Below are 16033 nucleotides of genomic sequence, written 5' to 3'. Positions count from 1 at the left end.
CGAAGACCACAAACAGGCAAAAGTAATTTTTGGTGATAGAAATAAGAATAATAATTGTGTCAGTGGGTGGGAGAGGCAATGTAGAGTTGGGGTTGACTAGGAAGGGGCACAAAGGAACTTCTAGGGATGTTGGACATGTTCTGTATCTTGATATGCATTTGTCAGACTCATCAGATAGTATACGTAAGATCTGTGTTTTACTCTGTGTAAATTATATCTCATTTTAAAAAGTAAGAGAAAGGACACACAGGGTGTATACATTGATCCAAGAACATTCCCGTATATTAAAATGCAATGCAGTTATCATATTCAGAAAACGTAACATTATTGCAGCCTTGCTGTATGTACTATGCAGTCACATTTAAATACCCCAATATTGTCTTTTATAACTTTTTTTTTTTAGAGAGTGGGGAAGAGGGGGAGAGGGAGAGAATCTTTTTTTTTTTATAATTTTTTAATGTTTATTTTTGAGAGACGGAGCATGAGCATGAGCAGGGGGAGGGCAGAGAGAGAGGGAACACAGAATCAGAAGCAGGCTCCAGGCTCTGAGCCGTCAGCACAGAGTCCGACGTGGGGCTCGAACTCTTGAACTGTGAGATCATGACCTGAGCCGAAGTCAGATGCCTAACCAACTGAGTCACCCAGGTGCTGAGAGAGACAGAGAGAGCGAAAGACAGAGACAGACAGAGACAGGAGAGAGAGGAGAGACAGAGAGGGACGGGGGTGGGGGAGAGACAGAGACACACACACACACACACACACACACACACACACAGAGAGAGAGAGAGAGAGAGAGAGAGAGAGAGAGAGAGAGAATCCTAAGCAGATTCCATGCTCAGTGTGGAGCCTGATGCAGGGCTTGATCCCACAATCCTAGGATCATGACGTGAGCCAAAATCAAGAGTTGGACACTCAAGCAACTGAGCCACCCAGGCGCCCCTTTCATAGCATTTTTTGTTTTTAAATGTTTACTTACTTATTTTGAGAGAGCAAGCATATGCGTGCACACACGGGAGAGGCAGAGAGAAAGAGAGGGAGAGAGAGAATGCCAAGCAGGCTCCTTGCTGTCAGCACAGAGCCTGACATGGGACTCGATCTAATGAGCCTGAGGTCATGACCTGAGCCAAAATCAAGAGTTGGATGCTTAACTGACTGAGCCATCCAGGCATCCTGCTTTCGTAACATTTTTAGTATTCAGGTTTCAGTGAAGGATCGCTTATTACCTGTTAATTTCTTTAAACACAGTTTCTTGATAGAAAATATCCTTGTGAAAAAAAAAAAAACCCAAAAACAAAAAAACAAAACAGTCTTGAGTCCTAAGGCATATTATCTGATGCCTATAATTCTCAGCCCATTTCATTTTTGTCAGACATCTACAGTTAATGTTTGGAAAGTTATGGTGTCAAATGTGTAGAGTTTATAAAATGGAAAGATTAAGGATTTTTAAAAAGGCAGAATTAGAATTGCTAATCTTTCATTTTCTTAAAAGTTGTTCTGTTTGCATTTTACAGAAAATATGGCTTTAGAAACTTGGGATGGTAGTTTGAATTGCAAACAAATGGACAGTATTTCTGTTTGTTTAATTAATGAGATTTGTAATCAACACTAGGTTCCCCTAGACTCTAGGGCCTCTGGAAAGGAAATTAGCTTTTAGTGACTTACTTGCCAGAGAAGCATTTAGCATTATAATTTTTCTTTTTTAATGTTATTTTCTTGATCACAAAAGCCAATATACATTAATTGTAGAAAATACCTCATGTTGAAAAGAAAGTCCTTACAACTCTGCCACCTAGAGGTGGCGATGACTAACATATGTAAGGAATATCATTAATATCATTGTTCTTGTCTTTTGTTTATGCAAACACATTCACACAATTTTTTTAAAAACAGGTGATGGAATCATACCATATGAATTTGCTTAATTCACTTGCTGTATCATCATTTCTTGTCATTAAATACTCTGCAGCTTTATTTCAAATGACTGTCTATGGTAGTGTTTCTTGATGGAAATACTGGAATTATTTTTTTGTTTTAAAACTTTTTTATTGTAGAAATATAAGAGTAAACTGCTTACAACATAAATGTTCAGCTTGATGAATGTTGTAAAGTAAACATTCTTGTAACTGCCACACAGATCATCAAGACATCAAGCGTGGCCAGCAGCCCCCAGAACCCTTTCCCACTCACAGCTCCCTTCTTCCCCTCAAAGGTAGTAGCTACTATCCTTTTTAGAGGTTCTATTTTTGTTTTTCCTTATTGTTTCCCACCTGTGTTTGCATCCCCAACAGTGTAGTTTATTTTTGCCTGTTTTTGGAACTTCTTACAAATGGAGTCATTACAGTATGCTCTCTTTTGTGACTGGCTTCTTTCATTCAACATTTTGTTTTTAAAATTCATCCATATTGTTGTAGTGGCGGTAGTTCATTCATTTTTCATTGTATACTACCATGTTTTGATTCTACTGATGATGGGCATTTTGGTTATTTATAGCCCAGGTTACAAATGTTGCTGCCATGAACACTGGATCTGCTTCACGGTGTGTGTGTGTGTGTGTGTGTGTGTGTGTGTGTGTGCGTGCGCACGCACGCGTGTATTTCTCTAGAGAATCACATGTAGGACTGACATTGCTGTGTTGTGGGATGTTTGTACCTTCAACTGTGCCACATAATGCCAAACTATTCTCAGATGGTTGGATCAGTTTTCCTCATCCTCATTAGCACTCCTTGGTATGGTTAACTTTCATTTTAGCCATTCTTACGGGTGTGTTGGTATCTCATTGTGGCCTTAATTTGCATTATAATGTGTTTTCCTTATTGTTAGTGAGGCTAAAGAGGTTTATGTGTGAATGTTGTTCATTTGGATATCCTATTTGGGACAGTGCTTTAATTCATGGTCTTTTGCCTATTCTTTTCCTGGGTTCTGTTTTCTTCTTGATTTATGTAATCTAGATACATGTTCTTTGTTGGTTGTATCTTCTCCAACTCTGTAGGTAGTTTGCCCTTTTTACTTCATTAATGGTGTCTTGTGGAATGAAGGATCTTAATTTTAATGTAGTTCAATTGATTGACTTTCTCTTTTTAAGGATTCATGCTTTTCATGTCCTGTGTAGTCTTAGAAATGGAAGCGTTGGGTTAAGAGGACTTTAGATTTTCGTTTACAGCTTACTCTCCCACTGGTAGCACATGAACCTTTGATACCATTTTCACTCTCACCAAGAATGTAGGCACGATTCCTTCACACTTACTAGAACTGGAGTTCTGGGGTCAGTTTTGCCCTTGTAACAGACCTCCTTGATTTATTAATGAGTATTTTATCTTCGTTTGCTCGTGAGGCTCAAAGAGCAGGTTTGGTTCATCATTCTATGCACATGGCAGCCATTAAGCATAATTCCAAGATTAACACTAAAAATATTCTTTAGCTTTTGATTCTGAGGAGCATTTAGAGCTGTCAGGGAAAGAAATAAAGATCTAAAATGCCATATTCTTTTTTATTAATTTAAGGCAACATGATTTTGGCTTAAATTAATGGAAATGATGAAGATTTAATACAAGGGGTCAAGGGACCCATGAAATTGATGAATTAGAATTGTGTAGATTTCCTTTATAAATTTCTGGTGTATTTGTAAGAGGTAGAATCATGATTTTATCTGCTCTTCTTCACACACTTTATTCAAAGAAGAAGACCTCCTCGTCCTGATTTATCTCTGTTCCTCCTCTCCTCAGCCCCCAGTATTCATTCAGAGTCCTTCCTAATTGTGAGGTGGAAGGTGGCCCCTTGGTGTTCCCTGGGTTAGCGGTGGAGTTGAACTAAGACTCTGCCACAGAGCCCGTTCTCCATTAGGAGAAGAAATCAGGAGTGGAGCTCTCCTGCACTCTGGCCTGCTTTCCTTGAACTCATGGTTTAGGTGGCCAGCACTTTCCCTGGGCCTCACCACAGTCCCAAGTCCTCTTCCTGCCTGCAGACTTCCCATCGTTGCCAGAATGAAATTCCTGCGGCTCACATCGTGCCCCTCTCAGCGCCCTTCAGAGACTCGCAGATAGTCAGAATCTTGGTCCCGCAGCGCAGCGTCTCATCATTTACCTGGCTGCTCGCTCTTGAGCCTTATGCACCCAGTCCTCCAGGTGCTTGTTGAAATCTGTGCTTTCCTTGCATTTGGAATCTTCTCCCTCCTGTCTCCTACTGCCAAACCATCCACCTGCTAGCTTAATGCTAGTTTAACTTTTAAAACTCAGCTTAAGAGACACATCTCCCTGCAGGCCTTACCTCCGTGCCCTCTTTCCTCCGGCTCACTGAGTTAGGTGTCCCCTCTTCCGGACTGCCCCAGCTCTCTCTGTACGTCTGTTGCTGTGCTTTGTATTGTAGTAGATTTCATTTTCTTTCCTACTCCTTTGAGTTCCTTGAGGGCAGGACCCTGATTCTCCCTCCTTATACACCACCCCCCACCAGGAACTAGCATGGTGTAGCTTATAGGGGGCACCTCATAAATGTTTAATGAGTGAGTGAACATGAAATTGTGTCTAACTTTCGTGACGCACGTATGAAAAGAACTTGCAGAGAAAGAGGTCAGTTAGAACGGGATAGGAACTTATCAGTATTCTAAATCTCTCTTCTCCAAAAGCAGTGCGCATTTAGGAGTGACTGCTGTGCCTGTAGCATCTGTCGGGTTTTGCTCACCTGAGTTGTGCCTTGCTGTCACAGAAGGATGCCCTGCAGTGGTCTCGCAGTCCGGCTGCAGTGGAGGGAGAGGAGCCAGAGGACACAGCCGACGCGGAGAGCTGTGGGTCTAACGAAGCCAGCACTGTGAGTGGTGAAAACGATGGTAAGTACCCTTCACAGGATGGGCCAGGAGCTGCAGGCAGCTTGCTAGAGACTAACCTTCACTTCCCCCTCTTCCAGTTTCTCTTGATGAAACGTCTTCGAACGCATCCTGTTCTGCAGAATCTCAGAGCCGGCCTCTTTCCAATCCTAGGGACAGTTACAGAGCTTCCTCACAGGTAGGGAGGAGAGTTGGTGGCTAGGCTGGGGCTAGTTGGGGCCAGGCAGGAGATAGGACTCTTCTTCTGTGTTAACTGTGAGCGTGTAGGGAGAGTGGAGTGAATCAGTTTGGTCTTCACCTGTTGGTACAGTTCAGAGTGGGCCATAGGAAAAGTGGGCTGTGTATCTGAGAGCAGAGTGGTTTGTTTTTCTTCATTACCACAGATAATATAGTTTGCCTCCTACTTCTGACAAACACAGGAATATCTGGGAGGGGAAGGCACAGTGTACAGTGGGGAAGCAAATGAGCTTGGGAGTCAGCACTTGGAATTATGGCCCTGCCGCTCACCAGCTTTGGGACCTTGGGCAAATTCCTTATCTGTAAAACAGGGTAACAATACAGTACACTCAGCCTGGAGTGGTAGTTGGCAAGGTGCTGGCCACGGCTCAGTAACATGAGTCAGTGCCACTCCCCCATCACATGCCTGAGCTGGTTGGATATATGAACTCTGTTGTACGAGACGGTGGGTGGAAACGTGGTGGAGAGGGACCACTCTTGTGGCCCTGCAGGTGACTCGGGCTCCTTTTGTAATCCCTCGGCGATACAGGCAAACAAGCAAAAGAAAAAGACTGGGGTGATGCTGCCTCGAGTTGTTCTGACTCCTCTGAAGGTAAACGGGGCCCACGTGGAATCTGCATCAGGTATGTGCAACCTTGTGATATGATGCTCCTTCCTCAGGTCTTGGGGCCTGCCTCCGTCTGGCAGCAGTGTCTGACCTAGGTGGTACGGTGCCCGTCGAGGCAGGAGGCCCTCCTGGTGGGCAGCACGCTGTGGTGGTGAGGCCTGAGCTAGGTTCCGGTGCTGAGCTCTGCCGTGCACACCGCCTTTTGGTCTCCCAGGGCGGCATGAGGGTCCGATGAAGGAGTGTGCAGGTGCTTGGTAAAGGTGCAGTGCTGTGCAGATGAAGATGGCGGTTTGGCATTCTTTCGTGATACCATAAAGCCAGACCATGCGGTGGTGATCTCTGACAGCCCAAGGTTGGGCCACGGAAGCACCCGCTATTGCTGGCAGTGTCTCAGGGAGAGCTGGGAGAAGTAGGCTTGTCTGAGAGCCCTGGGCGCGGCGGGTGATGCTTTTGACCAGTGGAATGCTGTGCCTTCAGGGTTCTCGGGCCGCCACGCCGATGGCGAGAGCGGCAGCCCGTCCAGCAGCAGCAGCGGCTCTCTGGCCCTGGGCAGCGCTGCTACTCGTGGCCAGGCCGAGGTCGCCCGGGACCCTGCCCCGCTCCTGAGAGGCTTCCGGAAGCCGGCCACAGGTGAGTGGCTTGGCACTCATTTCTCTGCCTGTAAAGGGGGCCCCTGCAGGCCTAGTGAGGAGAGGACAACTTCTGTTCCACTTCCTGTACCAGTTTATTTTGATTTCTTGGGTGGACCTCTAATTTTTTTTTTTTTTTAACCTCGTATTTTGGTTATTGCACGTGTAGATCTCTGCTAGACTAGAGAGAACTCCTTGTGGGCAGAGGTGATGCCACGTTGTTCCTTGTATGTCCCTGTAAGGGCGTGGCCCGTGCCTGCCGTGGTGCTGCTTAGCAAGTGTTGGAGTGAGTGAAAATTGCTTTTGAGCTTCTCAGGGAAGAATTCCAGCATCTATTTTCTTTCTTGGGTAGCATCCTGTCACGTTTGTTCTCAGCACCCAGAGTTGCGGTCAGGACCCCTTTTTGTAGCCTAGTCAGCATGTTGCGGAAGGAGGCCTGTGTTGAATTTGGAGTGCTGCTCCCACCCCTCGGGAGGGCTACAGGCTATTTGCAAGGCCACTATGCTGTTTGCGATTTCAGAATTTACTTCTCAGAGCCCACATGCTGGTTATTTGTAGACGGGCCACATGAAACCATTAAGAAGACTAGCCTTGGCTTCTGAAAATTCGACTAAACCGTTGCCCAAGTGGGACCTGGGTTTGTTGTCTTGCTGCTCTTCCAACTCCTCCGCAGTGCTTAACCTTAAGGTCTCATGAGTCTCTATTCTTAGTGATTTTCTCAAATACAAGTGACATTTGCTGACGCTTCTGTGAGAGAGATTGACAGCTCAGCGGCTTTAAACGGCCCTTACTACTTTGCTGTGTGGAGATCACCTCTCTCCGTCCCGTTGAGGGAAGGCGTCTGCAGAGTCGTCTGTAGGACACTCAGTAGATTCACTTTCAGACAACCGCCATCATGTCTCCACTTGGCTTTGTGGAGCCTGTTCTCCAGCTTTGGAGGGAAGCTCGCAGCCTGCCCCCTGCCTGCTTCTCTGTGGGAAGAGTGTCCCTTTCAGCCTGTGTCCCGGCACGGCACAGAGTCTCGTCTGAGGATGCAAGCCCAAGCGTTCTCTTAGGTTTGGTGGCAACATCAGTGACCTGGACAGAGTGATTGTGACGTGCAGGTTAGGGCGGCCTGGATGTATGTGCGGATCAGTTCCGAGTAGTTTGGGGGCTGCCGGTAAACGTTCTCCCTCAGTTGACATTTGTTCCTTCGCTTTGAAAAGTCGAAAATCTGTACCTTGCTTCTCACTGCTTTACAATCACAGGTCAGATGAAGCGCAACAGAGGGGAAGAGATAGATTTTGAGACGCCTGGGTCTATTCTTGTCAACACCAACCTCCGGGCCTTGATAAACTCTCGGACCTTCCATGCCCTGCCAGCCCACTTCCAACAGCAGCTCCTCTTCCTCCTGCCAGAAGTGGACAGACAGGTGCAGAGGGGCGGCCTCCTCTTTGCTTCCCTCTGGGTGGGCTTCTGTTCTCTCTCTGAGTTTCTTTATTGTGCTTTTCACCTCGATCCCTCTAGGTGGGAACAGATGGCCTATTGCGTCTCAGCAGCAGCGCACTGAATAACGAATTCTTCACTCATGCGGCTCAGAGCTGGCGGGAACGCCTGGCTGACGGTGAGTAGACGTTCTCAGACGGCTTGAGAGGCGCCTGCCGTGTGTGGTGTCGCTTGTCCTTGGTATTTAAAACCCAGACATTCATTTTTCACCAGTCTCTTCTTTTTCTTCAAGGGAGTATTCAGTGTAAGGTAGGTTTTCCTTGCAATACTAATGAATGTGGTGGGCGTTAATGTGCCCTATAGCTTTAAAGAAGGTACAGGGTGTTTGGGCTTTTGCCGTGTTGTGTGTATATATCCACCACGTCAGCGTCATTAAAACTTTCAACTCCTGTCTTTCGGGTAATCCTGGCATTGTCTAGATGGGTGGAGGAAAGTGCACTGTGGCGTTGACCTATACGCTGAGCTCTTTTTGGACATTGCCACTTGAAGTGATTGTCAGCTTCTCTTAATTTAGTTTCGTGAGAGCTGCACGGGGAGTGTGCTGGGAGGTCCCCAAGACTCCCTCTGGGTTTGACGATTCACTAGGAGGACTCATAGGACTCTGCATGTAGTCCTACTCAGGACTCAGGGGACTTCGCATATAGTTGTACTCGTGCCTGTGATTTATCACAGTGAAGGAATACAGAGCAAGGTCAGCAAAAGGAAAAGACGCTTGTAGTGAAATCCAGGGAAACCAGGCGCAAGCTTACAGAGTCCTCCCAGAGGAGTCACACAGGATGCGCTCAGTTCTCCCAGCAGTGAGCTGTTGACAGCACATGTGAAATGTGATCTGCTGGGGAAGCTTGTTGGAGACTCGGTACCTAGGTTTTTGTTGTTTTTTTTTTTTTTTTTTTTTTTACTTGGAGCTGATCATGTAGGAAGCCTCTGTCTGGCACATAACTACATTCCAGATTCCCTGAAGGAAAGCAGGTGCTTGCCATAAACCATCTTGTTTGCATAAACAGTTTAGGCACAGTGAGCCATTCATGTCAGTTAGCGGGGGTGGGAACCCTCCTGAAATCCAAGTTCCCAGATGTCAGCCAAGGGCCAACCTTGTAAGCAGGCCTTTCCAAAGATAAGCAGTCAGGCCTGCCCTGTTAACTTTTTTCTGCACAGGGAGTAAGAATGGTTCTTTTATTTGTTTCTGTTTTGCTTTTTTGATCCATGTGTTGCTTTGCTGTTGAATGACTTGATTATCTGTGGGAAGAATAAATTTCCCTAGTAATAGACATGTTAGTTCTGTCATGAGTGAGAGCATGGTGTGGCTCTGGAGGAGACAGAAACCAGCATGAAGAAGATAGGGTTTAAAAAAAAGATCTCCACGCTGAAACCAAAGTCATGTGTATTTTGAAAAGTCCTGATGTGGTGGAATTGCAGGATTTACCTTTCCATAAGATAGACATTAATATCCTGAATGCACACACTCAAAAAGCTTTATTTCTCCTCAGGCGAATTCACTCATGAGATGCAAGTCAGGATCCGACAGGAAATGGAGAAGGAAAAGAAAGTGGAACAGTGGAAAGAAAAGTTCTTTGAAGACTACTATGGACAGAAGTAAGGCCCTCGGTGCTGTGAGTCCTGGTCTGGGCTTTGGAGGGCAGAGAAACAAATACTCTCGAAGTTGTGCATACCAGTGTACGGGGTGAGGACAGGTTGACCGCAGTGGCTTGCTAGTCTCACTTAGCTTAATGCCACTCTTGAGAAAGCTGATAATACATTTTTCTATGGTTGGTATTATGGACCATGCACATTTATTTTGTTCTGAGATACCTAACATCTAGAATAAAATAGGCATGTCCTCTCTGCCCTGTAACTGATGGTATGAATTTGGTTTGCAGATTGGGTTTGACCAAAGAAGAGTCATTGCATCAGAACGTGGGCCACGAGGAGGCTGAAATCAAGAGTGACTTGCGTGTCCCAGGAGAATCAGTGCGGCCACAGCGTGGTCCAGCTACCCGGCAGCGAGATGGGCATTTCAAGAAACGCTCTCGGCCGGATCTCCGAACTAGAGCCAGAAGGAATCTTTACAAAAAGCAGGAACCAGAACAAGCAGCGGTTGCTAAAGACACACAGTCTGTGGTACCAGACATCCCCCTCTACAAGGACGGGGAGGCTAAGAGCGACTCAGCAGAGGCGGGAGGCCCCCATCTGCCTGGCATGGCCTCTGCAGCACCTGACCCAGAGAATCCCGAATTCCTGACCCAGCCTGTGGCTTCCCGGACCCAGACCGATCCAGGCGACCTGGCACGTGCTTCCGCGTCTCCAGACAGGATTCCCAGCCTGCCTCAGGAGACTGCGGCTCAGGAGCCCAAGGATCAGAAGAGGAAGTCCTTTGAGCAGGTGGCCTCTGCGTCCTTTCCCGAAAAGAAGCCCCGGCTTGAAGACCGTCAGTCCTTTCGTAACACAATTGAAAGTGTTCACACCGAGAAGCCACAGCCCACCAAAGAGGAGCCCAAAGTCCCGCCCATCCGGGTAGGAGGCTGTTTGGTTCCTGGCTGTCCTGGAGCCAGGATCCCTTTGAGGGCCAGGAGATGTGCAGAGCCCCTTTGTAGAGATGGAAGGCTCTGGGCCGTCGTGTTAATTACATGAGCGTAGAGCCCTCTGCCAGAGAACCATTCTTGAGACTGGTAGTCAGGGGGATAAGGTTCTTTTTCTTCCTCACTTCTTTGTTACTCTGTTGAAGTTATCTCTGGAGGTCAGAATCCTTTGGGGTTTTTAAATCTTGTATTAGGTGGTGGTAGATTCTTTGTGCAGTGACTCACACAGTCCCACCAGAAATTAAATTTAGAAGCATGGCATACAACAGCCCTGGAGCTGAATCTTCTCAGAATGGGGTGGTGTCACGGACAGCCATTTTACCACCATTATTTCATTTGTAAAGAAAATTATTTGATTCTTTAGGCCATGACTCCTAAGCTACTAGAATCCCAGTTTAGCCTTACAGTTGCTAGGTCAGGCCACCCAGTCAATAAAACTGTCTTCCAATTCTTCTCTTGCAGATTCAACTTTCACGTATCAAACCACCCTGGGTGGTTAAAGGTCAGCCCACTTACCAGATATGCCCCCGCATCGTCCCCATCACGGAGTCCTCCTGCCGGGGCTGGACTGGTGCCAGGACCCTCGCAGACATTAAAGCCCGTGCTCTGCAAGTCCGAGGGGCGAGAGGCCACCACTGTCATCGAGAGGCGGCCACCACTGCCATCGGAGGGGGGGGTGGCCCGGGTGGAGGTGGCGGCGGGGCCACCGATGAGGGAGGTGGCAGAGGCGGCGGCAGTGGTGATGGTGGTGAGGCCTGTGGCCACCCTGAGCCCCGTGGAGCCCCGAGCACCCCTGGAGAGTGTGCGGCAGATCTACAGCGAACACAACTACTGTCGCCTTGTTCTCTAAACGGGGAGCATATCCAGGCTGGGTCTGCCGTGTCCAGAGCCAGGAGAGAGGACCCGATCGCTCTCAGAAAGGAGGAGAGCTGCCCGCTACGGAGGCTTCCAGCTGTCCTCACAAGTGGTCTGGAAGATGCCTCCCAGCTCCCCATTGCTCCCACCGGGGACCAGCCGTGCCAGGCTCTGCCCGCACTGTCCTCCCGAACCCCAGTACCAGAGAGATTAGTTGAGCAACCTGCGTTGCATCTAGATGTTAGAACTGAATGTGAGTCTGGTACCACTTCCCAGGAAAGCGATAATGAGGATCGAGGACCCTCTCTTCTCCGAGAGAATGATCCTGTGCAGTCTCTAGCGGGGGGTGTTGTACTGGAAGGAGGACCTGGCCAGACCCTCGACCATGACAGTGACCCCACCATGAAGCATCCTGTGAATGTGACCCCCACTTCCACCACTGAGTTGTCTTTGGCTGGTTGCCTGCAGGACAGACAATGTGATGATGAATTAGGACTTGGTGATTCATGCTCACCCACAAGGGAAAGTGCTACTAGACAAGAAAACCTGACAACTGAGGCCCTCGTCTGTGATGGTGCTGCTCCTTGGGTGCCCGGCCTGTCAAATGATGAGGCGGTCGGACGGCCTGAACCAGACTCCAGAGGACGTGTCCCATCTGCTGAGCCCCAGGCTGTGGAAGAATGGGAGAAAGCTGCCCCCCTCATTCCTGTGTCAGCTGGGGAGTTGACTGAGGAGGGGCTAGTTCCCCCGGAGCACTTCTCTTTGGTCTGGACGGTGCCGTTGCAAGGGTGTGCTGACAGTGCTGGTGGCCACCGCAAACCGGTGGCAGGTGAGAAGTTGAAGATCAACGGAGAGTCTGAAGCACTAAGTCCTCACGGCGAGTCCACAGACACGGCCTCTGACTATGAAGGCCACCTGTCTGAGGACAGCAGCGAGGCCGACAGCAGTGAGGCCACAGTGGTGAAGAGAGCCTTGGTGGCGGACACGGATGAGAAACACGATTGGAACCACTCTGCCTCACTCTCCAAGGTGAATGGTGATCGGAGTCTGGTTATGAGGACAGACAGCATGGCTCCTCCTCAGAGCTGGGTGTCTCGTGTATGTGCAGTTCCCCAAAAGTTTCCAGATTCCCTGCTGCTGGCCAGTACTGAGTACCAGTCAAGGCCCACATTGCTGGGCAGGCCTGGGTCCTCCATGGAGGCCACTAACCCGCTCGTGATGCAGTTGCTGCAGGGTCACTTACCCCTAGAGAAGGTTCTTCCTCCAGCCCAAGGCAGTAGCAAACCCGAATCCCCACGACTCCCGCTTATGAAAGAGCAGGGCCATGGCGGCTCCCTGGGAGTGGGATCTTTGCAGGACCCTTTGGTAAACAGCTGTGCAGGTAGCAAGACCAGCCCCCGTTCTTTAAGAGCTTCAAAGGAGCTGCTTCTACCTGAGATCCGTGAAGTGAGCACTGGTCTTGCCAGGCTGGAACCCACCCAGGCTCCTGGAGCTCCCCAGAAGATTGCCAAGACAGCCCCAAGTTTAGACTCCCTGTATCCAGTGACAAAGTTGATGGCTGCCTCTGGGAAAGTGGAAGAAGTGGATTCCAAAGAGCAGTTCTCTCCTGTTAGTGTGGAAGATCGGAAGGAAGCCCGTGACCTGTCCCAGCGCAGTAATTCAAATGCTGCCCCAGGCAGAAGTCCAGGAAATCTCACTACCTCGAGAGTCCCTTGTTTCTCATCTCCAAACGTGATCTCCTTGGATCCCGATCAGACAGGTCAGGCCCTGGGTAATCAGAATGGTGCTGGAGGTCAAGGGAAGAAGCTCTTTGGCCCTAGGAATGAGGCCGCGGCCCTTCAGCGCCCCAGACCCGTGGAGCCGACGCCACTGCCCGCTGATGCCCCTCCTGGGTTTCCCAGTAGGAAGTTGGGGCCAAGCAAAAACTCTGTGTCCGGTGGGGTACAGACTGCCAGGGAAGACTGGGCTCCGAGGCCACCGCCTGCCTCTCTTGGTGGTGTCAAGAACGAGAAGACTTTTGGGGGCGGTCCTCTCAAGGCAAATGCAGAGAACAGAAACGCAGCTGGGCCTGGTCCTCGGGAGCTGGTGGATCACTTGCAAGGGATGCCCTTTGTTCTTGACCTGCCCTTCTGGAAGTTACCCCGAGAGCCTGGGAAAGGGCCTGGTCAGCCTCTGGAGCCTTCCTCCATCCCCTCCCAACTCAATATCAAGCAGGCATTTTATGGGAAGCTTTCCAAACTCCAGCTAAGTTCCACCAGCTTTAATTATTCCTCGAGCTCCCCCACCTTTCCCAAAGGCCTTGCTGGAAGTGTGGTGCAGCTGAGCCACAAAGCAAACTTTGGTGCGAGCCACAGTGCATCACTTTCCTTGCAGATGTTCACCGACAGCAGCACGGTGGAAAGCATCTCGCTCCAGTGTGCGTGCAGCCTGAAAGCCATGATCATGTGTCAGGGCTGTGGTGCGTTCTGTCACGATGACTGTATTGGACCCTCAAAGCTCTGTGTATTGTGCCTTGTGGTGAGATAATAAATTATGGCCATGGGAAAAGTTGTATAGTTAGTGTGTGTATTTTGATAATGATTGATCTTCCATCTGTGTACAGAACCCCATTGATATAACAGACTCTGTCTCTAGGCAAGAGCACTCTTGCCCCTCCCTAAAACTTGTAGTGCTAAGGCCCCTCTGTCGCTTACCAACTCTGCTGGTCTTGCTGTAAGGGCTTCCCGCGGGGCAGCTCATTGGGCCGCCCGAGGCCGGCTGGCCAACTCAAGCTCTCGTGCAGACAGAGCCTGGTGTGGCATGGGGAGCTTGCTTGACACCCAGAGGGACTCGAAACTGAAGAAAGAAGGTTGTGTTCTCCATCGAGGGAACTAACCTACCCGAACTGAGTAGAAATGTCAGTCTTCCACTGCCCCCTCCCTGCCGTGTTTCCTTCTGCTTGCTACTCTGGTCCTGGGGGAGTTAGTTGATGGCTGGGGAAGCCAGCACAGGGTTAAAATAACTCCCAGCAGTGCCCACCAGGGGGCCCAAGCACCTGCTGACCTCAGGGTCACAGTTCTGGCATTGGCCAGTTGACAGGAGCCGGTTTGACCTTTGGTTCTGTTGCTGAAGCAAATTTGGGACTTTCCTGTCTCGGTACAATTCACTGGCCCACAGGAGCTTTTGGAACCTCGAATAGACTCGCTTGGACAACGGGGTCGGGCATAGGGTTGTCTTTCCTCTTAAAATGCCATCTGTAGACCTTGTAAGTCAGATGTCCAGATATTTGGCAGGTGAATTCCTCTGCTTGACACCCTCCCTGTCACTTTGGACTCCGTGGGAGTGGGCATCTCCACGCATCTGTGTATGTGAAAGTCATTTTACATTTCAAAGCAGTGTGTGTTTCTTATTTTTATATTTTTAACTCTTTATCCTTGGATGTATAAAGTGAATTTTTTGGCTTCTGTAAGTATGCTCTATGCACCTCTAATGTTTTATCATGTATTTATATGTTGTACACAGTACTGGCCGATTCTGTAAATGGATGTATTGTACAGAGAACACAAGTGTCTCTCCCTTATTTTCCGTCTTCGGCATCATTGCATTAAAGTGGTGTACTTCTCTCCACCTGTGTCAGAGCCACTGCGCGCTGTGCTGCCCGACACGAGGGTGGAGTGACTGACTTGTGATCTGCCAGCGTGGCTCGGTCGCCTAGTGGACCTGCTGTAGCCTGCAGAGCCACAGCCAGCCCGCCCGCCCGCGCTCAGCTGAGCAGACGTGTCTCGCCCCTCGCGTTTCTTCTCTTCCGACCTCCCACTGGCCGCTCGCTGCCGTACGTGACAAGTCACCGCCACGGGCGTTAAGTGCTCTGGAGTCCAGGGTGAGTGCCCTGGGTGGCCCCAGGCAGGCTTTCCAGATCTGGCTCCAGGGTTACCACCTTCAGCAATAGCTGGGGCCGTGTTCTCCTGGGGCCCGAGGGCTCCGTCTGATGTACTTCTGACAGCAGGTTGCTGAAGAAACAGCCACGCTCGTTGCCTGCCTCTCTCCCAACACATTAACAGCGCAGACGTCTCCATAGTTGTCTTCCCTCACCCTGCTTCCTGCCTTACTTCTTACACCTCGACTTGTGGCAGAGTTCAGAGCCCTCATTTGACTTAGGTCTCCCTATGTGAGTGCTTCTGTGTAAAGTAGAAAATTGGTGTGACTTCAGCAAGTGTCATTTCACCCGAAAGGTCTCCCCCCACCCTACCCCACCCCACCCCACCCGGGTTCATCCACTGTGGCATTTTTGTCATCTGAAGCACGAGTGAGAAGTTGGCAATCATGTGACTTAAATGCAGTACTGGCCAAGTCCCGAGTTGGCAGCTTCAAGAGTCTGTTTACCAAAGACAGGGAGCAGAGGCCCAAGTGTGTTTGATCCTCTTCTTCCTTCTGCTGTGACCTTTGGCGGCCTCTAGGCTACAGGCAGAAACTGGTCTGGTCCATGGGGCTGCCCAGGGACAGCACTGTTCTTGTATGTCTCGTGGTTTTGGAAAAATAAACGTGTACAGCCTGCGCTTGTGGTCTCCGTCCTCTTGTGTGGCCGCCCCGCCGGGCTGGAAAGGAAGGCCAGGAGTGCGAAAGCGGCACCGCAGGAGCAAACGTCGGCTCGCTTCACCTCAGCTCCGGCTCCAGTGCTGATGTCCTCGGGCTGGAAGCTCTTCCGTGAGGTCAGTGCCGAAGGCCCAGACTCGCCGCTTTTGCTGGGTCTTTAGACTCTGGGTGTGACTGCGTTGCCTGGAAGCCAAAATCGAACGAGAACAGTGAGGGCGCTCATCCCAGCTGCCCTGCTGAGACACACTCGCCGAAG

General features: G+C 49.5%; 1 protein-coding gene across 4 annotated transcripts in view; it reads left to right on the top strand.

The window, feature by feature from the left end:
* Positions 1-14807, top strand: part of ASXL1 (ASXL transcriptional regulator 1) — a 74124-nt gene extending 59317 nt beyond the window's left edge. For 3 of the 4 annotated variants that reach the window (XM_027069831.2, XM_053200098.1, XM_053200099.1), the window contains 9 exons: positions 4699-4819; positions 4897-4994; positions 5583-5676; positions 6138-6290; positions 7537-7700; positions 7796-7892; positions 9262-9367; positions 9652-10285; positions 10813-14807. In XM_027069831.2, coding sequence (XP_026925632.1) covers positions 4699-4819; positions 4897-4994; positions 5583-5676; positions 6138-6290; positions 7537-7700; positions 7796-7892; positions 9262-9367; positions 9652-10285; positions 10813-13731 — 4386 coding nt within the window. In that variant the 3' untranslated portion in view covers positions 13732-14807. The remainder of the gene's footprint in view (positions 1-4698; positions 4820-4896; positions 4995-5582; positions 5677-6137; positions 6291-7536; positions 7701-7795; positions 7893-9261; positions 9368-9651; positions 10286-10812) is intronic. The other variant, XM_053200100.1, reaches the window with a different exon arrangement.
* Positions 14808-16033: the final 1226 nt, after the last annotated feature.

This window comes from Acinonyx jubatus, chromosome A3 (assembly GCF_027475565.1).
Source record: "Acinonyx jubatus isolate Ajub_Pintada_27869175 chromosome A3, VMU_Ajub_asm_v1.0, whole genome shotgun sequence".
Taxonomy (NCBI): Eukaryota; Metazoa; Chordata; class Mammalia; order Carnivora; family Felidae; genus Acinonyx; species Acinonyx jubatus.
This window is presented reverse-complemented; position numbering and strand designations above follow the sequence as displayed.